General features: G+C 43.8%; 1 protein-coding gene across 2 annotated transcripts in view; it reads left to right on the top strand.

Moving 5' to 3' along the window:
• pkn2a (protein kinase N2a) overlaps positions 1 to 18,560 on the top strand; it is a 45,862-nt gene that overhangs the window by 19,092 nt on the left and 8,210 nt on the right. For both annotated transcript variants that reach the window (XM_083781190.1, XM_083781189.1), the window contains exons 4-14: positions 2,633 to 2,784; positions 9,331 to 9,460; positions 10,475 to 10,620; positions 10,931 to 11,147; positions 12,596 to 12,781; positions 12,975 to 13,084; positions 13,246 to 13,389; positions 14,100 to 14,175; positions 15,265 to 15,421; positions 16,209 to 16,338; positions 16,996 to 17,132. In XM_083781190.1, coding sequence (XP_083637316.1) covers positions 2,633 to 2,784; positions 9,331 to 9,460; positions 10,475 to 10,620; positions 10,931 to 11,147; positions 12,596 to 12,781; positions 12,975 to 13,084; positions 13,246 to 13,389; positions 14,100 to 14,175; positions 15,265 to 15,421; positions 16,209 to 16,338; positions 16,996 to 17,132 — 1,585 coding nt within the window. The remainder of the gene's footprint in view (positions 1 to 2,632; positions 2,785 to 9,330; positions 9,461 to 10,474; positions 10,621 to 10,930; positions 11,148 to 12,595; positions 12,782 to 12,974; positions 13,085 to 13,245; positions 13,390 to 14,099; positions 14,176 to 15,264; positions 15,422 to 16,208; positions 16,339 to 16,995; positions 17,133 to 18,560) is intronic.

The raw sequence follows: 18,560 nt of genomic DNA on the forward strand, positions 1-18,560 counted from the left end.
CATTCCCTCATATCCTGCAGGTGCTCAAAGGTACCATGCCCTTTAGATGAATCAGACCACCTGATGAATCAGGCAACGGAGACCACCAGAAAATGGTTGTTTATCAATCCTTTATGCACTCCCCTGTCCTGTGAGCGTATGTTACAGTATCTCCGTAGTTAATGTCCGTCATCAGCCGTTAACACCATTCAACCTCGTATAAGTCTTAACCGGCCACGTAAGGGAGTTTCGCAATGTTTTTGCTTCGGCGGCAGTCATTTCACTTCCGCATGTCCTAGTGGCCTACTGTACGGTACGCAGTACAGTATGTGCTTACTGTATGTCCATACTGGCTGCATTGAATGGTCTTGATAAGAACATACAGGTGATTTATATGTTGATAACATTTGAAGCGGGTGGTTCTGCGAGCATCGGGACCTTCATCCATTTTGTAGGTTCTACCGTTTGACTGGATACGGATTTTTCCTTTCCATGGTCTATTGTGATATATCGTGCAATATGCCAGCTTTGGGATCGTGGGGTGGCAAATAGATTTAGATCCAGCTTGCTTAATATAAGGATCGCTCTGCACCACCGAGAGAGAGCCTGGGCTCCTGAACTGAACTGGTGCTGCGAGCTAGTAGACGTCGAGCAGGTTTTTTATTAAGAGCCCACCTCACATGTGTGTGAAGAAGCCAGTCAGTTTGCACCATGCTGCTGCAGTTGGCTTGGGGAGGGGAGGGGAGGGGTTTGCTGTGTGCCGTTTCGAGCCCAGACATGAAAAAGCCAGTGAGCTCATCCCTCAGTACTGTGGTCCAGCTCAGGTGAGAGAAGAAGATGCAATTTGCTCTCACACAAAGTGTGTGTGTGTGTGTGTGTGTGTGTGTGTGTGTGTGTGTGTGTGTGTGTGTGTGTGTGTGTGTGTGCGTGTGCACGCAGACCCTAAATCCCTTAGGTAACCTTCACTCACAATTTGTTCAATCTGATTAAAAATTATGCTTAAACAATAATTGAGTCTGAACTAATTTTTGTGCACACACACACACACACACAGTATAATACATTACACTATACCTGCCTACTCGACCACACCACGTAAGTTGCATTACCATTCTATAATGCAATACTCGTTGTACCTGTTGTCTGAGTACTCGCTCGCTGTACCCCATTGTGATACCCTTTACCACAGTACTAATAAATAATGTTGGATATAATAATATTCAACGGTCTGTTGTACCGTTTTCAGAGTACCCAGTGTGGTATGTGCACTGCCATGCAACGCAACCAAACGACTAAACATACGGGAGGACCTCCATATTTTGGAGTTCTAATTGTGCGCCGGCACAAACGTTAAGCAAAGCTAAAGCAATCTGTGAAGCTGACACGGTGTTCCCACCAGCACGCTCCCCTCCAAACACACACACATTCGGGGCGTCCTCCGTCCGCAGACTGGTGGAAGACACGCACAGACATTCTGACTCCCCCATTCTTCCAGTCAAGACATTCTCGTTGTCTCGTTTCTCAGAAACTGTTGGTCTGACCAAATTGTCACTCGGCACGGCACACCTACCAGGGTCACATGGCATGGCGCGCGCACAGCAAGTTTGAGGGCGTCAGTTGAGTTTTGCCCGACACACACACACACTTATACACATTGAGAAGTAAAAACAAGCATGCCGTCTTGTACAGTAACGTGACAGGTGGTTGGTTGACTGCAAGTTCACACTTGTATTGTTTTTTCCCCTCAGAATAGAGAAAGCCCCAGGGTTTCCCTCTGTACTGTTACAGTTGGAGTCGACGTCCCTGCTCCTGTAGGGGGCTTACGAGTTATACTTGGTTCCATGCCAGTGTTGTGCATGAAAATAGTGCTGCGACATGTAAGCTTTGTAGATCTGCTATTTTTGGTCTTGAGACACCAGCGTGCACCTCTGCATGAACCAGGCTTTAGTCATTTACAGGAAAACACCCAGGAGTACAAAAGACAACTCCCTTCATCAATAACCTTTTTTTCCATTTTTTGCAAAGAAAGCTACTTAAAATTATTCATTGCAGAGCACCAAGTGCTATTCCTTGAAGATAATTCCCGAGTGCTTTATCATTGTCAATTTGTCAGCTTGCACTTTCTTGCTGCTTTGTTTTCTGTATAATGTAATGTTATTGTGCACACTTGGCATAATACTTGCACTATAATGCAGACTGTCCTACCCCTCTGTAAACCTCTCAAAGGTTTAACACTTTGTGGTCATTGCTTCTAAGTGCTAACATTGGAAGTTATTAGCCTCACATTATGTGGTGAACCTGAGTGTTGGCACATTATCATGTGTAACTTAAGTTTTGAAAGTAGTGCATATTCTTGAGTCTTCTGTGAATCTAGGGTAGGGCTAGTCAAAATAATGCCCAATTTATGCTACAATGGTCACAAACCTGTGAGCTTGTAGATCTGCTAGCTTGGACGACAAAGTATAAATCAGACTTTGAGAGAAACCGCAATCTCTAATGGAATCTTCTGCTAACAAACCTGATCAAAATATAAACGGCAGACATCTCGGCATACATTAACTATAAGTGCTGAATTTGGGAGATGTCCTCCTGTATCAATCGTGACATTTCTTCACCAGTAGCTGACCTCTTTGCCTTTTCTGTCTTTTCCCAGAGTGCCCTCTGACACCAGACACCCCTAACAGCGAGGTCAGAATGTGCAACAACAGCCGCCTGGCGGCCCTGAAAAAGCAGAACGACATCGAGTTGAAGGTCAAACAGGGAGCAGAGAACATGATTCAGATGTACTCCAACGGATCCTCTAAGGTACGTTTTCGTAAAAATCACACCCGTGTGAAGTGAGGGACGCTCTTATCATCGTACATATTTGCTCCGACACTATGACGGAAGATTCTCCATTCAGTCAATGGGAATTTAATGTTTGTCTAGGACAAAGTTTGTGGACACCAAAAGCTGGATATAGGAGGAGGCCCTAAAAAAAGCACTCCTGTGTGAAGTGAGGGGCGCTCCTAGCATCATAATCCATCATTTCATTCTAGCCAATGAGAATTTGCGTCCTCACCTTCATCTTCACTGTTTGTGTTGTTTATGCAATGTTTGTGCTTACACAAACACTGAAAACTGTCCAGTCATTATCAATGGCATTCAATGTTTGTGTTAGGACACCGTTTGTGTTTACACACACCATCAAAGCTAGACATAGGAGGGGCTAGCGCCCCTCAAAGATTAACTACAATGCAGAACCAATGCAATGATTTTAGGGCGGTCCTTCTCACGGGATGGTATGACAATTGAATTTCCCCTGGGATCAATTATATATCAATCAATGAATCAATCGACCAGGATTGATTTCCTAAGCAGTGGGTGTGTGAATTTAGATGTCCCCAGACGTATCACCATCTCTCCGATCGTCTGAGAGAGACTCCATTTTCATCACCGCTAAACCCCTTATCCCTAAACTTCTTCGCCTTTTTTTTTTACTATTTTGAAAAACATTTTTGATTAGTTCAACTAGCTAATCTACATTGACACGTTGTGAGCTTGTAGACTGGCCATTTTAACTATTCAAAAATGTTTCGTAAAATAGTAAAAAGAAAAAGAAAAAAGGCAAAGAAGTTTAGGGATAAGGGGTTTAGCTGTGTCCTTTCAGACGGGGAGCGGGTGACGCCTGGATCAACGACAGGTCTGCTCCGGGTCTGCTCATGAGGGGCGCTGGATGCGTAGCATAACAAAAAGCTCAACACAATCCAGGTCTAGTCAGCCGCAGGCGTGTGCACGAAACGAAACGAGCACTGCCGCTGAAATAAACGCACGCCTCTCATTGAAAATGTCTTGCTAGGCGCGTCAGTCACTCGCTGCCCGTCTGAAAGGACATTAACCCATTTTGACCTGAGATCAGATTCTAAAAATGTCTTCTACGTCCTGACAGTTTTCTGAAAAAGCTATGTTTCCATGTCAGTGGTTCTTCGATTTTTCAAAAATAGCAGACCTACAAGCTCGTAGCGCGCCACTCGGTGGCGCGCTATGAGCTTGTAGATCTGCTATTTTTCAATAGCTAATGCATAACATAATGCTAACACCAAAAGGGGTTAAGAGGAAGGTAGTCTACAAGCCATGTGAATAATCTTTCATATGCAGTTTGTCATTCCTGAACACGGTCAATTGTCGTAACACTAAAACTTTGTGCAATGATATGTTCTGATTGCATAATGCATATTGATACTAAAACAGGGTGAGACTGTTGCTCGACATATTGCCATCCAGTCCTCTGTCACAGACCTCTGAAGAACATCAGTAAATTACACAGGCAATAATATATTCTAGATGAAGTTTAACTCAAATGTAGCCTGGAACTCACCTATGCTTTTTATGTCATAGGCAGCTCCCGGCAGGATCCGCCGGGAGAAACTATGCGCAGCTGCGCGACATGAGACTAATTACTTAGAGCGACAGAGAGAGAGAGGAGCGTGTGTATGTACATGTGTGCGTGTGTATGTCAATTTTACAAAGGTGCAGACAATCAGAAATCAGAAGAGAGTGAGCAATGTTTGCTCTACTCTATGCCGAATTGAAGTGGACTCAGACCCAGACTTTTTTTTCCTCCCTGGAAATAAAAACGTCTGGGTTTCCGAGGCTAACTCAAATGTGACCTAATCCCATGTCCCATGGAGGCCGTTCACCTGGCTTTTCCCGACCATGAAATAGCCCTATTTTCTGGCTGTGGTCTGCTAGTGGGTCCCTCCTTGCTCTTGGAAGCATTTCTTTGTTAATGTGGCTAGTTTACCTTCTGAAACAAATGTTCATGACACACACACACACACACACAAGCATAGTAACGTTTTTACGTCGGTATAAGTGAAAGTGTATATGTGGGGTTTTTTTTGTTTTTGTTTTTCATTTTAGATGGCAGAGCTAAACAGGGGCCCGTTCCACGAAACTTGGATTAGAGATTAAGCCGGGCTTTAACACATATCCTGGCTTAATATATCCTGGATCAGCGATTAACCGGTTTCATGAAAGCTGGTTGATCTTGCCAGATTAACTTAACCAGTTAACCTGGATATGTTGAGGCTTGAGTCGGTTTCATGAAAGTGATGCTACATTAGTTACCATGGAAACTAATGCTTTGGACTTAGCCTGCTCCGGACCAGGCTAACAGCCAGGTTTAACCTAATCCTGATGTCTTTACTGTTCATTAAGCAGTCAAACTGATCACAAACCAATGATGTTTTCCAGATTTATTCAATTATTATGGGTTTATGTTGCCTTATTTGTATCGGTCTGCATTAAAGGACTAATTTAAGCACTATATAAAATCAAATAACCAAAATATATAGGCTGCACAACATCATGACAGCTTGTGAGCGTGTAGATCAGCTGCTTTTGGTGAATGTTCCCCATGAATAGGTTTGCTGTCGTGCAAGTGCACGGTTAAGAAGAATTATTATATTATATTATTATTATTATTCTTTTTTGTAAAAGTGAAAACCACTAAATATTACCATTACTCATTGTTTTACAACATATTACCATTGTAACGTTTCACCCACTACTAGTCCTACATACTTACACCTAGAAACCCCATTCAAACCTATTTAGGTTCATCCTACGGTGGACATGTGTGCCTGAAAAGGAATCTTTGAAATGTTTCATAGTTTTAGAAATATAGTGCTTTCAAATTTGAGACATTTATAGGCAGATAGTGGCACTTCAAAAAATCACTTTCACCTAGAAACTCCATTCACACTTTGTAAAATTCAGCTTACTGTGGAGACACATGCTGGAACTTTTTACTTTTAAATGTTTTGTAGTTTCTGAGTTATTTAACTTAAACGCCCAATGCATTCTCAATGGCAATAGCACAAACTTTGGCATGCTACATCATGAACCCATGACCCTCACCAGTCTGGCCCCTGTCTGGACAACAAAAAGGTAGCTCCCTCAGAGGAGGGAGTTATGGCCAAATATCACAAAGCGACAATATCATTATGCTTACAATATTAAGAATTCTGTTTTAAGTTAATAGTAGTGGTAAAATGTAAACTATATTTTTGGGGTAGTTAATCATTCAGTCTATCCACTATTGAGAGTATGTTCTCTCTTTAATTACAGCAGCAGTATTTATTTTAGAAGCTTAAGTCCTTGTATCAGTAAGTCTTGAATAGATTAGTAAAGATAATGAGATATACAGAAGGGGGCTGCCTGTAATGCAACTATTAAGGATGCAAACTGCCTTAATACCCTCGAGAAGAAGGATCAGTAAATCTGTGATCCACATAATGGGTCTAGAGACAAAAATCCAGACTGTCTAGTGTCTATTAAGCCAGGCTTGCTGATCCCGGCTCGCCAAATCCGCCAATTCTGAGCCTCGCTTGGCTTTAGTGGAACAGAATAAACCAGGCTGTAAAGATCAGGATTTTAAAAGCCTGGCTTTGGCCTAAATCCTGGATTCGTTAATCCAAGTTTCGTGAAACAGGCCCCAGGAAACTGAGGGGGAAAGAAAGATATACAAACGGCGACGTTGCGATGATGTTGTTGATAATGATTCCTGTTCCAGTCAGACACCCACACTCTTTATTTCTCTAGAAATTAATCCTCCAGTCTTGTTCCATAAGTCAGCCCTTCAGACCACGCTGCTCTGTGGTGTTTACGGTCGTCAGACATGACTTCATTCATCCAGTATTCTACTGGACACTATACCGTGTCTTGTACCGTCCGCCCGCTCGTAAGGGATTTCCAGACCGTTAATCAAATCGGCGGCATGTACTGTACCCTACGCAGCCCACGTAATACCGCTGTCAGGCAACACCACAGATTATTGGAAATGAAATGGAGTCGAGATTGTGGTAGGGAATGTGGAAAAGTTATGGCTTAAGCCCAAATTGGGAAAGTTTGTGTATTGGCCTGTATTCACCATTGGGGTTTTATAGAATCTTGTTTTTTTTTTTATATATATTTTGGGCGTTTTACAGTATGGTGACAAGAAATAGTGGAGAGAGATGGGAGGTGAGATGCGGCAAAGGTTGTCTGGATCGGGAGTCGAACCCACGACATGCCACCAGGTTGTTTTTTTCCCCCGACGTCAGGCCTAAATGGGCCTAAACTGACCTACCGGTAGTGTTCTCTGTGTCTGTCTTGAGTGTAGAGACCATCCACATTTGGCTGCCATTTAAAACATTTTTTCCACAGCGGAGCAAGAGGATTTTGCAGCGACACATTATGTTGCGTGCCATGGCTGCCTGCAACATGCTTGTTTGTTCCACAAAGCTCCTTTGGTTCCTTGTGGCTGCCGTAATCCTCGGTGCTACGAAAACTATCATTTGGTCGTGTGCTGCTGTGTGTAAGCCGCCATCGCTAATAACAGCTGTGGCACTAGAGGCTCTGCTACTCCATGTCGGATCTTATGTCGGTCAGGGCTAATTCAAGCAGCCGAGTAGTAAACACAGTGCTTTATGTAAGTAACCGTGTAGAATATCAGTCACGTTAATGTTGCGCAGTGACTGTCGTGTAGAGTTGTCCTCTGTTGTACGTCACTCCGAAGGCCAAATGTAATTGGATATACTGTAGTTTGGTTTACCCACAATCTAGACTATTTCGTACCTGTAGAGCCCTGCCCCAGCAGACTGAATCCTAATGAACCCATTTTGACCTGGGAACGATTCTACAAATGCCTTCTAAATCATGACAGTTTTCTGAAATACCTGTGTTTCTGTCAGTGGTGCTCAATATTTCATGTCAAGGACCCCGGCTAAACATGATATGTAATTGGCCACCGACCTCCACTTGAAAAAAAATCTAAAATAGCAGAAGCTCGTAACGTGGCACTCGGGTGCCGCGCTACGAGCTTGTAGATCTGCTATTTTTCAACAGCCAAAGCATAACATAAGGGGTTCCCGCCCAGTATGGGTTAATACAAGACAAGATGAAGGTCAGTTCAGCACGATATTTAATTTCTTCTAGAAAGTCTCGCAGACCGAAAAAGAAACAAAACAGTTACCGTACAGTTGTACTGCAGTCATAAAACCCCCATAATAATGCATAATTCAGCAACGGTATGCCATGTGAGTGACCTCCTGGACCCTAGAGCGAGATTAAGCGAGCCAGAGAGAGACACGGACGCAGCGAGTGGTGGCACCTTGCAGCTGGAAATAAATAGCGCCTTCCTGATGAAGTCACGGAGGAAATGCCTGTCAGACGGATGTCTTTCCAGCGCTGCTGCTGCTGCCGTCGTAACCCAACCAGGGTCGGAACTTCTGAGGAATTCTGGGTGGTGTCTGCTTACTCCGCTGTGTGTGCACATGCGTGTGTGTGTACATGTGCATATTTGTGCACGTTAGGACTGTGTGTTGTCAAAGGTATTGGTACAGTGGTGTGTTCCACTTAGATTTTTTTTTTTGGTGAATAATATTTTCCGATGTGGTGATTTTATGCTCTCATCTCCAATTAAGGGCATGAATTAACCCATTTTGGGGCGGGAACCCCTTTTGGTGTTGGCATTATGTTATGCTTTAGCTATTTGAAAAATAGCAGATCTACAAGCTCATAGGTCTAGAGCTTGTAGGTCTGCTGTTTTTGAAAGATCGAAGAAAGACTGACATAGAAACATAGCTTTTTCAGAAAACTGTCATTTTTAGAATCTGACCTCAGGTCAAAATGGGTTAATGTCCCGGGCCGTTTGCGTTCCCTGTTCATAACAAGTCTCTCTCATTGAGGAATGACATGGATTTCGGTGTGTTTCACTGTGTCTAGGTTTCATTCATGCATGGTTCAACTCGGGGTTTAATGAAGGTTAAATGAAATTAACAATATACTTTGTCATGCAACGAATTCCGAAGATGGCTGAGCTTACAGCGCTTGTATAGATCAGCGTGACGGTGTTTGGCATCACAGTGTGACGTCTTGGGAGCTTGTAGATCGGCTATTTTTGAAAAAAGGTTAATAAAACATTTTAAAAGAAATTGGGAAATATGCCCAAAATATGGATGCCCAAGCTCATGTGGTTAAAGGTTGTTTCTAAGAAAGGAGTCGATCCGCACACCGTTTCATAAGCTCCCAAAACAATGTATTGATTAAAACAATACATTGTATTGTTTTCCACTCTGTCAATAAATTGTTTTGGGCGCTTTTAAAACGCTGTGCGGATCTCCTCTTTCCTTTCTTAGTTATTCTTTTGGATCCTGCACGCGTTGAAATTTGTGGATGTACGTGCACCTCTTGACCATTAAAGGTTGTAACCCTGCGTTTGCCAACTTTGGCACCACCTTGCTGCCTTCTCCGCCAACGTAACCGTGATTACAGTTGTTTTGAATAACTACAGTGGTGTCCTTTTTTATCTGTTGTCTTTGTTAACAGGATCGCAAGTTACTAGCAGCAGCACAGCAGATGCTCCAGGACAGCAAGACGAAGATCGAGTTCATCAGGATGCAAATCCTCAAGTCCAGCCAGGCCTGCGAGTTGAACTTCGATAACAGTGATGTGATCGGTGAGCCCTAACCCTCATTTACATCCATAGATAGACGTTACCTGGCCTCACCATCACATCAAAGGTGGCCAGCATCTACCCTCAGCTGGTTTAGGATCAGATAACTACTTGACTTCAAGTTCACCCTGTGCCAGCCGCAATTTGCAACACTAGATTGTTTTTTTTATAATGGGATGAATCTAGAGTTGCAATAACCCTCCATTGACAGCCCATTGATCAAATTGCATTTCCGATCTGCTTGTATTAAACCAACGTTAAACTTCACCAACATTGCAGCTGTAGGGCATGCTTGAATTTCCTCTTTCAAACAAGTGTTTGTTTCATGAAAATCCACCGTAGATATGTTTATGAGCTACTTTCTGCCAAGAAATTCTGTGCCGTGATATTTTGTTGGAAGCACTCGTTTTTATTTACGAGTCCGTAGGGCCGTTCCGTGACTTCCTCAAGCACTTCCAAACTCCAACACTTAGAAAAAGAAGACAGAATTTGTTGACAGAAAGTAGCTCATAACATGTCTACGGTGGATTTTCATGAAACAAACGCTTTGCAGTTTGAAAGAGGATAATTTAAGCTTTCCCTACAGCTGCAATGTTGGTGAGTTTAACGTTGTTTAATACAAGCAGATCGGAAAGGTTGCAAATTGCGGCTATCCCGAAATTATTTGTGCACCCCTAGTCAAGAACCACACCGGTAGGGGCATTTTGTTATACTTTAGCTACTTAAAAATAGCAGATCTACAACGTCAGGCCTAAATGGTTAAGGTAAACCACACCAATGCAACTCATTGAGTTGCAAGGAGTTGCATTGGTGTTGGTGTGTAAAAAAAACGTTTTGCCCCGACCTGACGCTTTGTTGTGGTTTGGGCTTTAAGGCTGCGCACAGGCTCTTCTAAAACGGTCAACCAGTGACTAGGGAAGTTAAAACAGTAGCAATATGTTCTTTTCTCCTTGCTATCCTTGCCACACACATGGTCGATGCCATTATTCACTCTTGCCCACTTGCCCTGTTTTTCAGCCAAGCCCATCATCAGCCCACTAGACCTGCGGGTAGAGGAGCTCTGTCACCACGCCAGGATAGAGTCTGCCGTGGCTGAAGGTGCCAAGAATGTCATGAAACTCCTGGGGACGGGCAAAGTCACAGAAAAGAGAGCACATTCAGAGGTGTGTGTGGGTGTGTGTTTGGGATCTGTTGTCACCAACTAACTGCAGTCTTTGGGTTTAGATCATTTTTTTGGTGGGTAGATCTTATTGAGCTGGTCATTTTGAAAGTGATTCTCGTGTCAAAAAAGTGTAGGCACCCCTGAGTTAAAGCCTCAAACTGTAATGTCTTTCAACCGGTCGGGTGGCTCTATGTAAAAACAGACGGTTTAGAACGATAATACACTAAACATCATCATTTAAAACGCTTTCGAGTCACAAGATTATTTCTTTAGCTTCATTCCATGCCCGTCTGCCTATACACACTACACAGGCCCAGGCCCGATTCAACGAGTCCAGCCAGAAGCTGGACCTCCTACGGTATTCCTTGGAGCAGCGTCTCAGCGAGCTGCCCAAGAACCACCCGCGCAGCAGCAGCATCGTGGAGGAGCTCTCGCTCCTGTCGGCGCCGGCCGTCACCAGCCCCAGGTCCAGCCTCATCTCCACCCAGAACCAATACAGCACTGTGGCCAAGCCTGCCGCACTCACAGGTACGCTAACGTTACAGTAACTGGACTGTACCATGCCATGACGATGACATTGGGTCGTGAAACTACCAACTTCCCAGCAAAAGTTATGATGATTGTAATTTTAACCCATTTAGACCCTGAGACCAGATTTTATTTTACCAATGTCTTTTAAATCCCGACTGTTTTCTGAAAAAGTGTGCTGCAGTGTTCTCAAACCTTTCCATGTCAATGACCCCCAAGATTATATGTATTTGGCCGCCGACCCCCATCTGTAAATGTTTGTACCAGGGACACCCGAGAGGCAAAGATTTGACTTAAAAACGTTCGCTGTGAAAGAATATATATTAAAAGTTTTTCGACACATTTTCAAGATTTCTATTTAAAAAATAGCAGACAAGCTTGTGGCGCGGTGCCGTGCTATGAGCTTGTACATCTGCTATTTTTAAAAAAATGGTTAAAGGCATAGGTGACACAGATGCATTCCAGCCTCCGCTCTTAAAGTGTTAACACCGGCATCACTGCTCAATTTCGTTGACTTTTCGTAAGTAGTGGTGGTTTTGAGTGTAGCATGAGATGCAGGACACTGCATGAGTAGCAAACCCAGCTTTCTGGAGTTCCCTGTGGTTGCATAGGACTCCTCAGTAACACAGTAACTAGCTAGCCGGATGCATCTCTGTTCCTGTATCACCAGTATCTGTTCTCGTAGTATAACAGTCATTTCCATTCAAAGCAATGCTGTGCCTCTGTGTAAGAGGCACAGCATTGAAGGCCTCCATGATACGTTTCAGTCCATGACGGCCTCCACGATGCGTTTGTTGGATATAAAAGATACACGTTTAATTATATATGGCAGGTAACGTCAATGTTAGGGGTGTATAGAGCGGCACAGTCTCTCCCCCTTTCAGAACAACGAACGGCCCAGGAAATGAAAACGCAATGCATTTCCCCATAGGCAGTTTTTATTAAATTTATTTAAAGACCTTTTAAGCGTCGTACGAAGCCAACTCTTGTCGTGACAAATCATGACAACACACACAATATTTTGGACCAAACAAATAATTACAAAGAAGAAAAACAACAAAAAAAGTGTTGTAACCTGCCGTTTTTTTGTTTTGCCAGAAATATTGTGTGTGTTGTCATGATTTGTCACGACAAGAGTTGGCTTCGTACGACGCTTAAAAGGTCTTTAAATAAATAAAATAAAAACTGCTTATGGGGAAATGCATTGCGTTTTCATTTCCTGGGCCGTTCGTTGTTCTGAAAGGGGGAGGGACTGCGCCGCTCTATACCGATACAGTAACTCAACAATCGAAGTATATCGATATGTAAACGGCAACATATCGTTTCAACAACACTCCACCAGAATATAGACCGGGCTATACTGTAGGCCCCACTTCTAACAGTACAACAGACGGCAGCCGTTTTGTTCACGGTGCCCTCTGACAGAACACGCTCTTCTAATCCTCCAGGCACACTAGACGTCAGGCTCATGGGCTGTCAGGACCTCCTGGAGAACGTTCCGGGCCGCTCCAAAGCCGGCTCGGTCCCGCTGCCGGGCTGGAGCCCCAGCGAGACACGCTCCTCCTTCATCAGCCGAGCCAACCGGAATCGGGGAGCCAGCGCGCGCAACCTGACCAAGAGCGAGGAGCTCTCAAGTGAGTGAATCTCTTGCTCTCCGACCTCGATGTCCTGTCTCTACACTTGGCTATCAAATAGAAAGCTACTGTTTCCTCCCCAGAATATCGTTTAAAAAAAAAAGGTTTCCTTTTTTTTCTTTTTTTCCCCCCAAGCTCAATCCGAAAAAATGGTTAATAGTATTTAATGTACAATGTGTTTCTGTTTCCTCAGATGAAATAAGTGCAGTGTTGAAGCTGGACAACACAGTAGTAGGCCAGACTAGCTGGAGGCCGGTCAGCAACCAGGCCTGGGACCAGAAGTTTACACTGGAGCTTGACCGGGTAACATGTCAAACACACGCACGCGCGCGTGCACAACACATACACTGTCCTTGACTGAGATTGGTGCTTTTGAATGAATGTTTTTCTGTTTAACGTACACATGTACATGTTTGTTGACGTGTGTGTGTGTGTGTGTGTGTGTGTGTGTGTTTACCCTCTAGTCTCGTGAGCTGGAGATCTCAGTGTACTGGCGTGACTGGCGTTCCCTCTGCGCGGTGAAGTTCCTGCGCTTGGAGGACTTCCTGGACAACCAGCGTCATGGGATGTGTTTGTACCTTGAGCCACAGGGGATGCTGTTTGCTGAGGTACACGTGCACACGCGCGCGCGTGCACACACACACACACACACTCTCTCTCTCTCAAACGCGCACACTGCTTACCCCAACCTTAACTATTCAAATACACAAACATACATACTCAACCTTTGCCATTAACCTTTAATCCATCCATAATTCGGAAGCTAAATTTGTACTTCAGTCCTAAAGTAGAGCTTTTGCATAAAGAGCATTTGGTTAAATGTCCTCACTTTAGCCACTATAAAAATAGAAGTACTAAAACACACACACAGAGAGAGACAGAGGCCTCTGAGGGTACGCTCGACTTTACAGCATGCTGTCAAAATACAACTTTTTAAATTGGTAAATGGTGCATTTATATAGCGCATTTATCCAAGGCGCTTTACATAGATTATTCTTTACATTCACCCATTCACACCGCATTCATACACCGATGGCGTTGGAAACCATGCAAGGCACCAACCAGCACATCGGGAGCAATTAGGGGGTTCAGTGTCTTGCTCAAGGACACTTCGACACCAACTCTGGGGGAGTCCGGGTTCGAACTGGCGACCTTTGCGGTTACCGTCCGGCCACTCTACCCCTGAGCCACCGCCGCCACAACCTTGTGTCCATTCTACTCATCCTGGTGGTTTACAATGACGCTGACATGCTTAGCCAATTTTGACCTGAGATCAGATTCTATAAATGTCTTCTCTCCTTCTTTTTTTTTAATACAGGTGACATTTTTCAACCCTGTCATTGAGCGACGGCCAAAGCTGCAAAGACAAAAGAAGATTTTCTCCAAACAGCAAGGTGAGGAGGAATTCCTTTCACTTTTTAGGCTGTTCTGAGTTCTGACCGCGAAACAGAACAAACAAAAAAAAGGTGGATATTCCTCTGAAAGCACGCCTGGGGAGCGCCTAAAGCCATATGAATAAATGTTTGGCCATATTCACAGCCATTTTGCTTCATCATCATCAATTGTTGGATTGGATAAATGAATGAATTGGATAAATGAATACGAACCTCTGTGGTAGCTTTTTTTTTCTTAAACTGTCGGTTCAAGGAGAGAGGAAGAACTTGTATAAACTATTCAAAAGGTGTGTCACATAACTCCCTAGTTTGCGACATGTGTCTCCATGGTAACCTGTAGCCCTTAGGCTGTGACCTCAGAGTTGTTTGAGAAGAACCGAAAATATGGCGATCGGTGTCTCTGGTGGCATGTCTCTGTCCATTTTCCTCCCTTCCTCAGTGTCCCCTAATCCTCTTCTCCCTCTGCCACACTCTCCCCACCGCACAACAACTACTCCCAGTATTGTATATTGTATATGTCATTTATTATTGCCCACTATGCTCCACCTCAGGGGTGGGCAACTTTGACGATGGCGAGGGCCAATATATTTCCACACTCACTCCAGAGGGCCACAGTGCATATTACTGTCGTAGCAAAAATACCCAATCTACAATCTTGTAGATCAGCTATTTTTGCTATATTTGAATTGGAAAACTGACATTTATTTTGCTATTTTTGAATTGGAATCCTGAAAAGTAACCTAGTTTTTATTGAATTTCAAATGCATTTAGTTATAGTTATAGTTAACTTTATGAACTGTTAACATAACTACATTGGACACAAAAAGACAATAACATGTTAATACTAGTCATTAAGTACTAGTCATTTAATACTAGCCATGTAGTAATTAAAGCGGGTTTGGAATTGTAAACAGCTGAAATCAATACTATATACTAGTGTTCTGATATTAACATGAGGGCCGCATTAAGTGAAGGTGGGGGACGCATGTGGGCCCCGGGCCACCAGTTGCCCACCCCTGCTCCACCTCAACCCTCTTGCAGTATCTCCATATCAAACTCTTTTCCACCCTCTATGCCCCGTCCCTTCAGGTAAGACCTTCCTGCGGGCGCCTCAGATGAACATCAACATTGCCACCTGGGGCCGGCTGGTACGGAGAGCCATACCCACAGTCAGCACCAACTCCTTCAGCCCCCAGGCAGCGGAGACTGTTCCCAGCAGTCTGCCTGGCTCCCCCACACCAAGCAGGTGGAGAGCAGCATTCACACTCCAAATGCCTCATTAACACACACACACACACACACACACACACACACACACGGTCACACACACACCCTAGCAGTTGGAGAGCAGACAGATGATTCCACGCAACATGCACACACACACACACACACACACACACACACACACACACACACACACACACACACAGTAGGTAATGCAGTATTCATACACATAATCCCACACCTAGACTCCTCAAACTCACCACTTCTCACAGACTGGCACTGACGTACATAATGCATTAAAAAAAACAAATGTCCTGTTGGTTCTAAGACGTTCTTAAAATGAATAACTACAATTACAGAGAATTACTATTATCTCTGCTGTCGGAGAAGAAACCACCTAACTCCAAATTGTTCATTTTTCAGAAAATGAAAGAAATATATTTTTCAGGAAATGAAGAAAACCTTATATTTTGAAAACAATGCAATACTGCCCCATCAAAGTTGGGGTTGTGACTTATAATTATATATTGTCAATGACTTGCATGAGAGGGGGGGAGGTGGTAGAGTTAGCTGTTTTTGCAGACAGTTTGACGGGGTTTTGTCCGAAGCAATATTTCTTTAACCAACACACAAGACATAAAGGGTGTTGATTGAATGTTTATGCAAAAATAAATAATCTAAAACCTCGGGTGGTGATTTTCCTCCTCAGCATCGAATTGAACACAATCGTTTCAAATGCCTTTCTCCAGCACATATTTCCATAGATATCGATCCCACCATTAAGCTGTGTCTCCTTCTCCTTAACCTAGTGACCCCCTGGTGACCAAACTGGACTTTGACAAAGAACCCACCCCAGGACCCAAGCACTACCCTGTTGACTCTGTTGACAACAGAGAGCCACTTCCACAGGACAAGCTGCCAGACAAGGAGGAAGTGCAGGTATGGTGGTCTAAAATAAATGACGTCTTTGCTTTTTGCCCCTTTTGGGGTCTTTGTAGTAGTTTCATTTGTTTTTCTCTGCCGTTTTAATGCCATTGTTGGTGGGTTTTTTTTTTTAAAGCTGTAGCACTTGTGAGATTTGTGAAAATGTAAAGTGTGTTACGAATAAATGGTATAGCTGGCAAGACTGTACTGCAGCACTCCACTCCATCCATTATTTTGTAGAACATCTGATGGCAACCAACAAGCTCATATTTCATTTCATTTCATACATCCATGGAGTTGTTGGATGTGCAGATGTTCACGACAGTTATTTGTCATTGCTTGTCGGTGCCCTCATACAAGAAACCGAACCAAGTCACACTTCTCCTAATAGCCGTTTCTGCTTTGCCTCTGCATAGAAGTGACTGAATCCCATAATAATTCATTCACACTCTTCAATTCAGGCCAGATTCAGGAAACTAAAAGTTCCACCAGGGGCTGGCCCAGTGTTTGCAAAGGTTAATCTTTAAGGTTAATCGTTAACTCTCAAATTCTCACCCAAAGAGTAGTAGCCCATAAACGCTTTCTGTTCATTTTGCCGTCCAAAATAAATAAAAAAGCACACCCTACTGGGTGCAATATCACTTTTATCTGATTTAGCTTTTGTCTCTCCAGGATGCCCTGGCGTCATTTGACTTCCTCAACAAGAGGAACAGCATAGCGGTGAAGTCGGAACTGGATGGCGTGGCGGAACAGGAGATCCAGCCTCCAGACCTGGAGCTCACTGCTATCCAGAAGGATAATGAGATAAGGTAAGGACAGTGACTGGAAGGCTTATTTTTTATTTTATTCAAAGAAAATGCACAGGCGGAGGAAAGGGGGATTCAAGAGGATTTGTGCTCTTCTGCTGAAGGCACAACAGGCTATAAAAGAATCATTAGAGTGAGGCTAAAACCCACGTGCACTTCACCGCATTGGTGCTGAACTCTCTCCTTATATCTGGACACCGTGGTGATGCGCTGTTCCTCCACGGTTCAACTTTTAATAAAGGGTGCTTTGCTCAAGAAGTTTGAGAAGTGCTGATTTCATGCACTAGTCAAACGAAGGGAAACACTGCCCCCTGGCTCTGTCCCGGTATCATTTCACTAATGTTGATGCAGAGCAGTGTGCCTTGCAGAATCCAGTCTTGTATGACTCTGCACGGTGGCACAGTCGGTAGCTCTGTCGCCTCACAGTTAGAAGGTCCTGGGTTCGATTCCCGCAGGGGACGCTGAGGGCGTCCTCCGCGTCATCAGTGCACATACCCTGGGTGGGGTTGGCAAAAAAAGGGCCTTTCTGTGTGGAGTTTTTATGTTCTCCCCGTGTCCCCTAGGGCAGAGGTACATGTCCCACTAGTACGCGATGAAGGGAATCCCAAGTTTTCCCGACTGTGCGTCGCCAGGATTTTCTAAACAGCGGTTGTAAAGTCGACTCGGTCGAATGAAGATACCAAGGAGCGATGCGTCACTGACTGTGGCTTATAAACAGCTTTGAGTCTGTGTCTTCTGTGTTGCATAGCATAATAGTGACATCACTGTCAAATCCTTGGTATCTTTACTGTTCACGTGTGTTCAGCGAGCAGCAGCATAACGACAAGCTGTAGCCTATTGTCACGCTTGCGCTAATGAAACAAAACACTGCACGATACGGGATTATTATTTCATGTCAAAACATTCAAGTATCAGAAGATGATGTAACCCAGGTAAAATAATGCATCACTGTCTGCATGTTTAACTAAAGTTTTGCAAATCTGTCCAAATTAATTTCTGAAAAAGACATGGGCATAACCTTTTCTTTTTTATTCATACTATCCTTGTTCATTGCCATTTAGTCAATTAAATAATAATAGCTCAAATTTATATAGGGTTAAAAAGATAAAAGGATAAACAAGGGAAGGGGGGGGGGGACATCCTAACCAGACCTCAGTTGGGGAATTGTATTGTGATATAATAATATAGCAGCGGGTAGGCTACTTGAGGCCAGTAAACTGTGTTCCGTGTTCCGGTACGATGATGCGCGATCGAGGATAACGTATTCCTTTCACGCGCTACGTCCAACTGGGGAAACTCCCCCTGTCGGGTGAAAAGAAGCGACTTGGACCCAGGTTGGCAGAGAGAGTCTAGCACCCAGCAGGATTACATTAGATAATTGACACTGGGTGAAAAAATGGGTTGCAAAATCGTGGAATAAAAATTCCAAAA

This window comes from Protomyctophum parallelum, assembly GCF_964188405.1.
Source record: "Protomyctophum parallelum genome assembly, chromosome: 14".
Taxonomy (NCBI): Eukaryota; Metazoa; Chordata; class Actinopteri; order Myctophiformes; family Myctophidae; genus Protomyctophum; species Protomyctophum parallelum.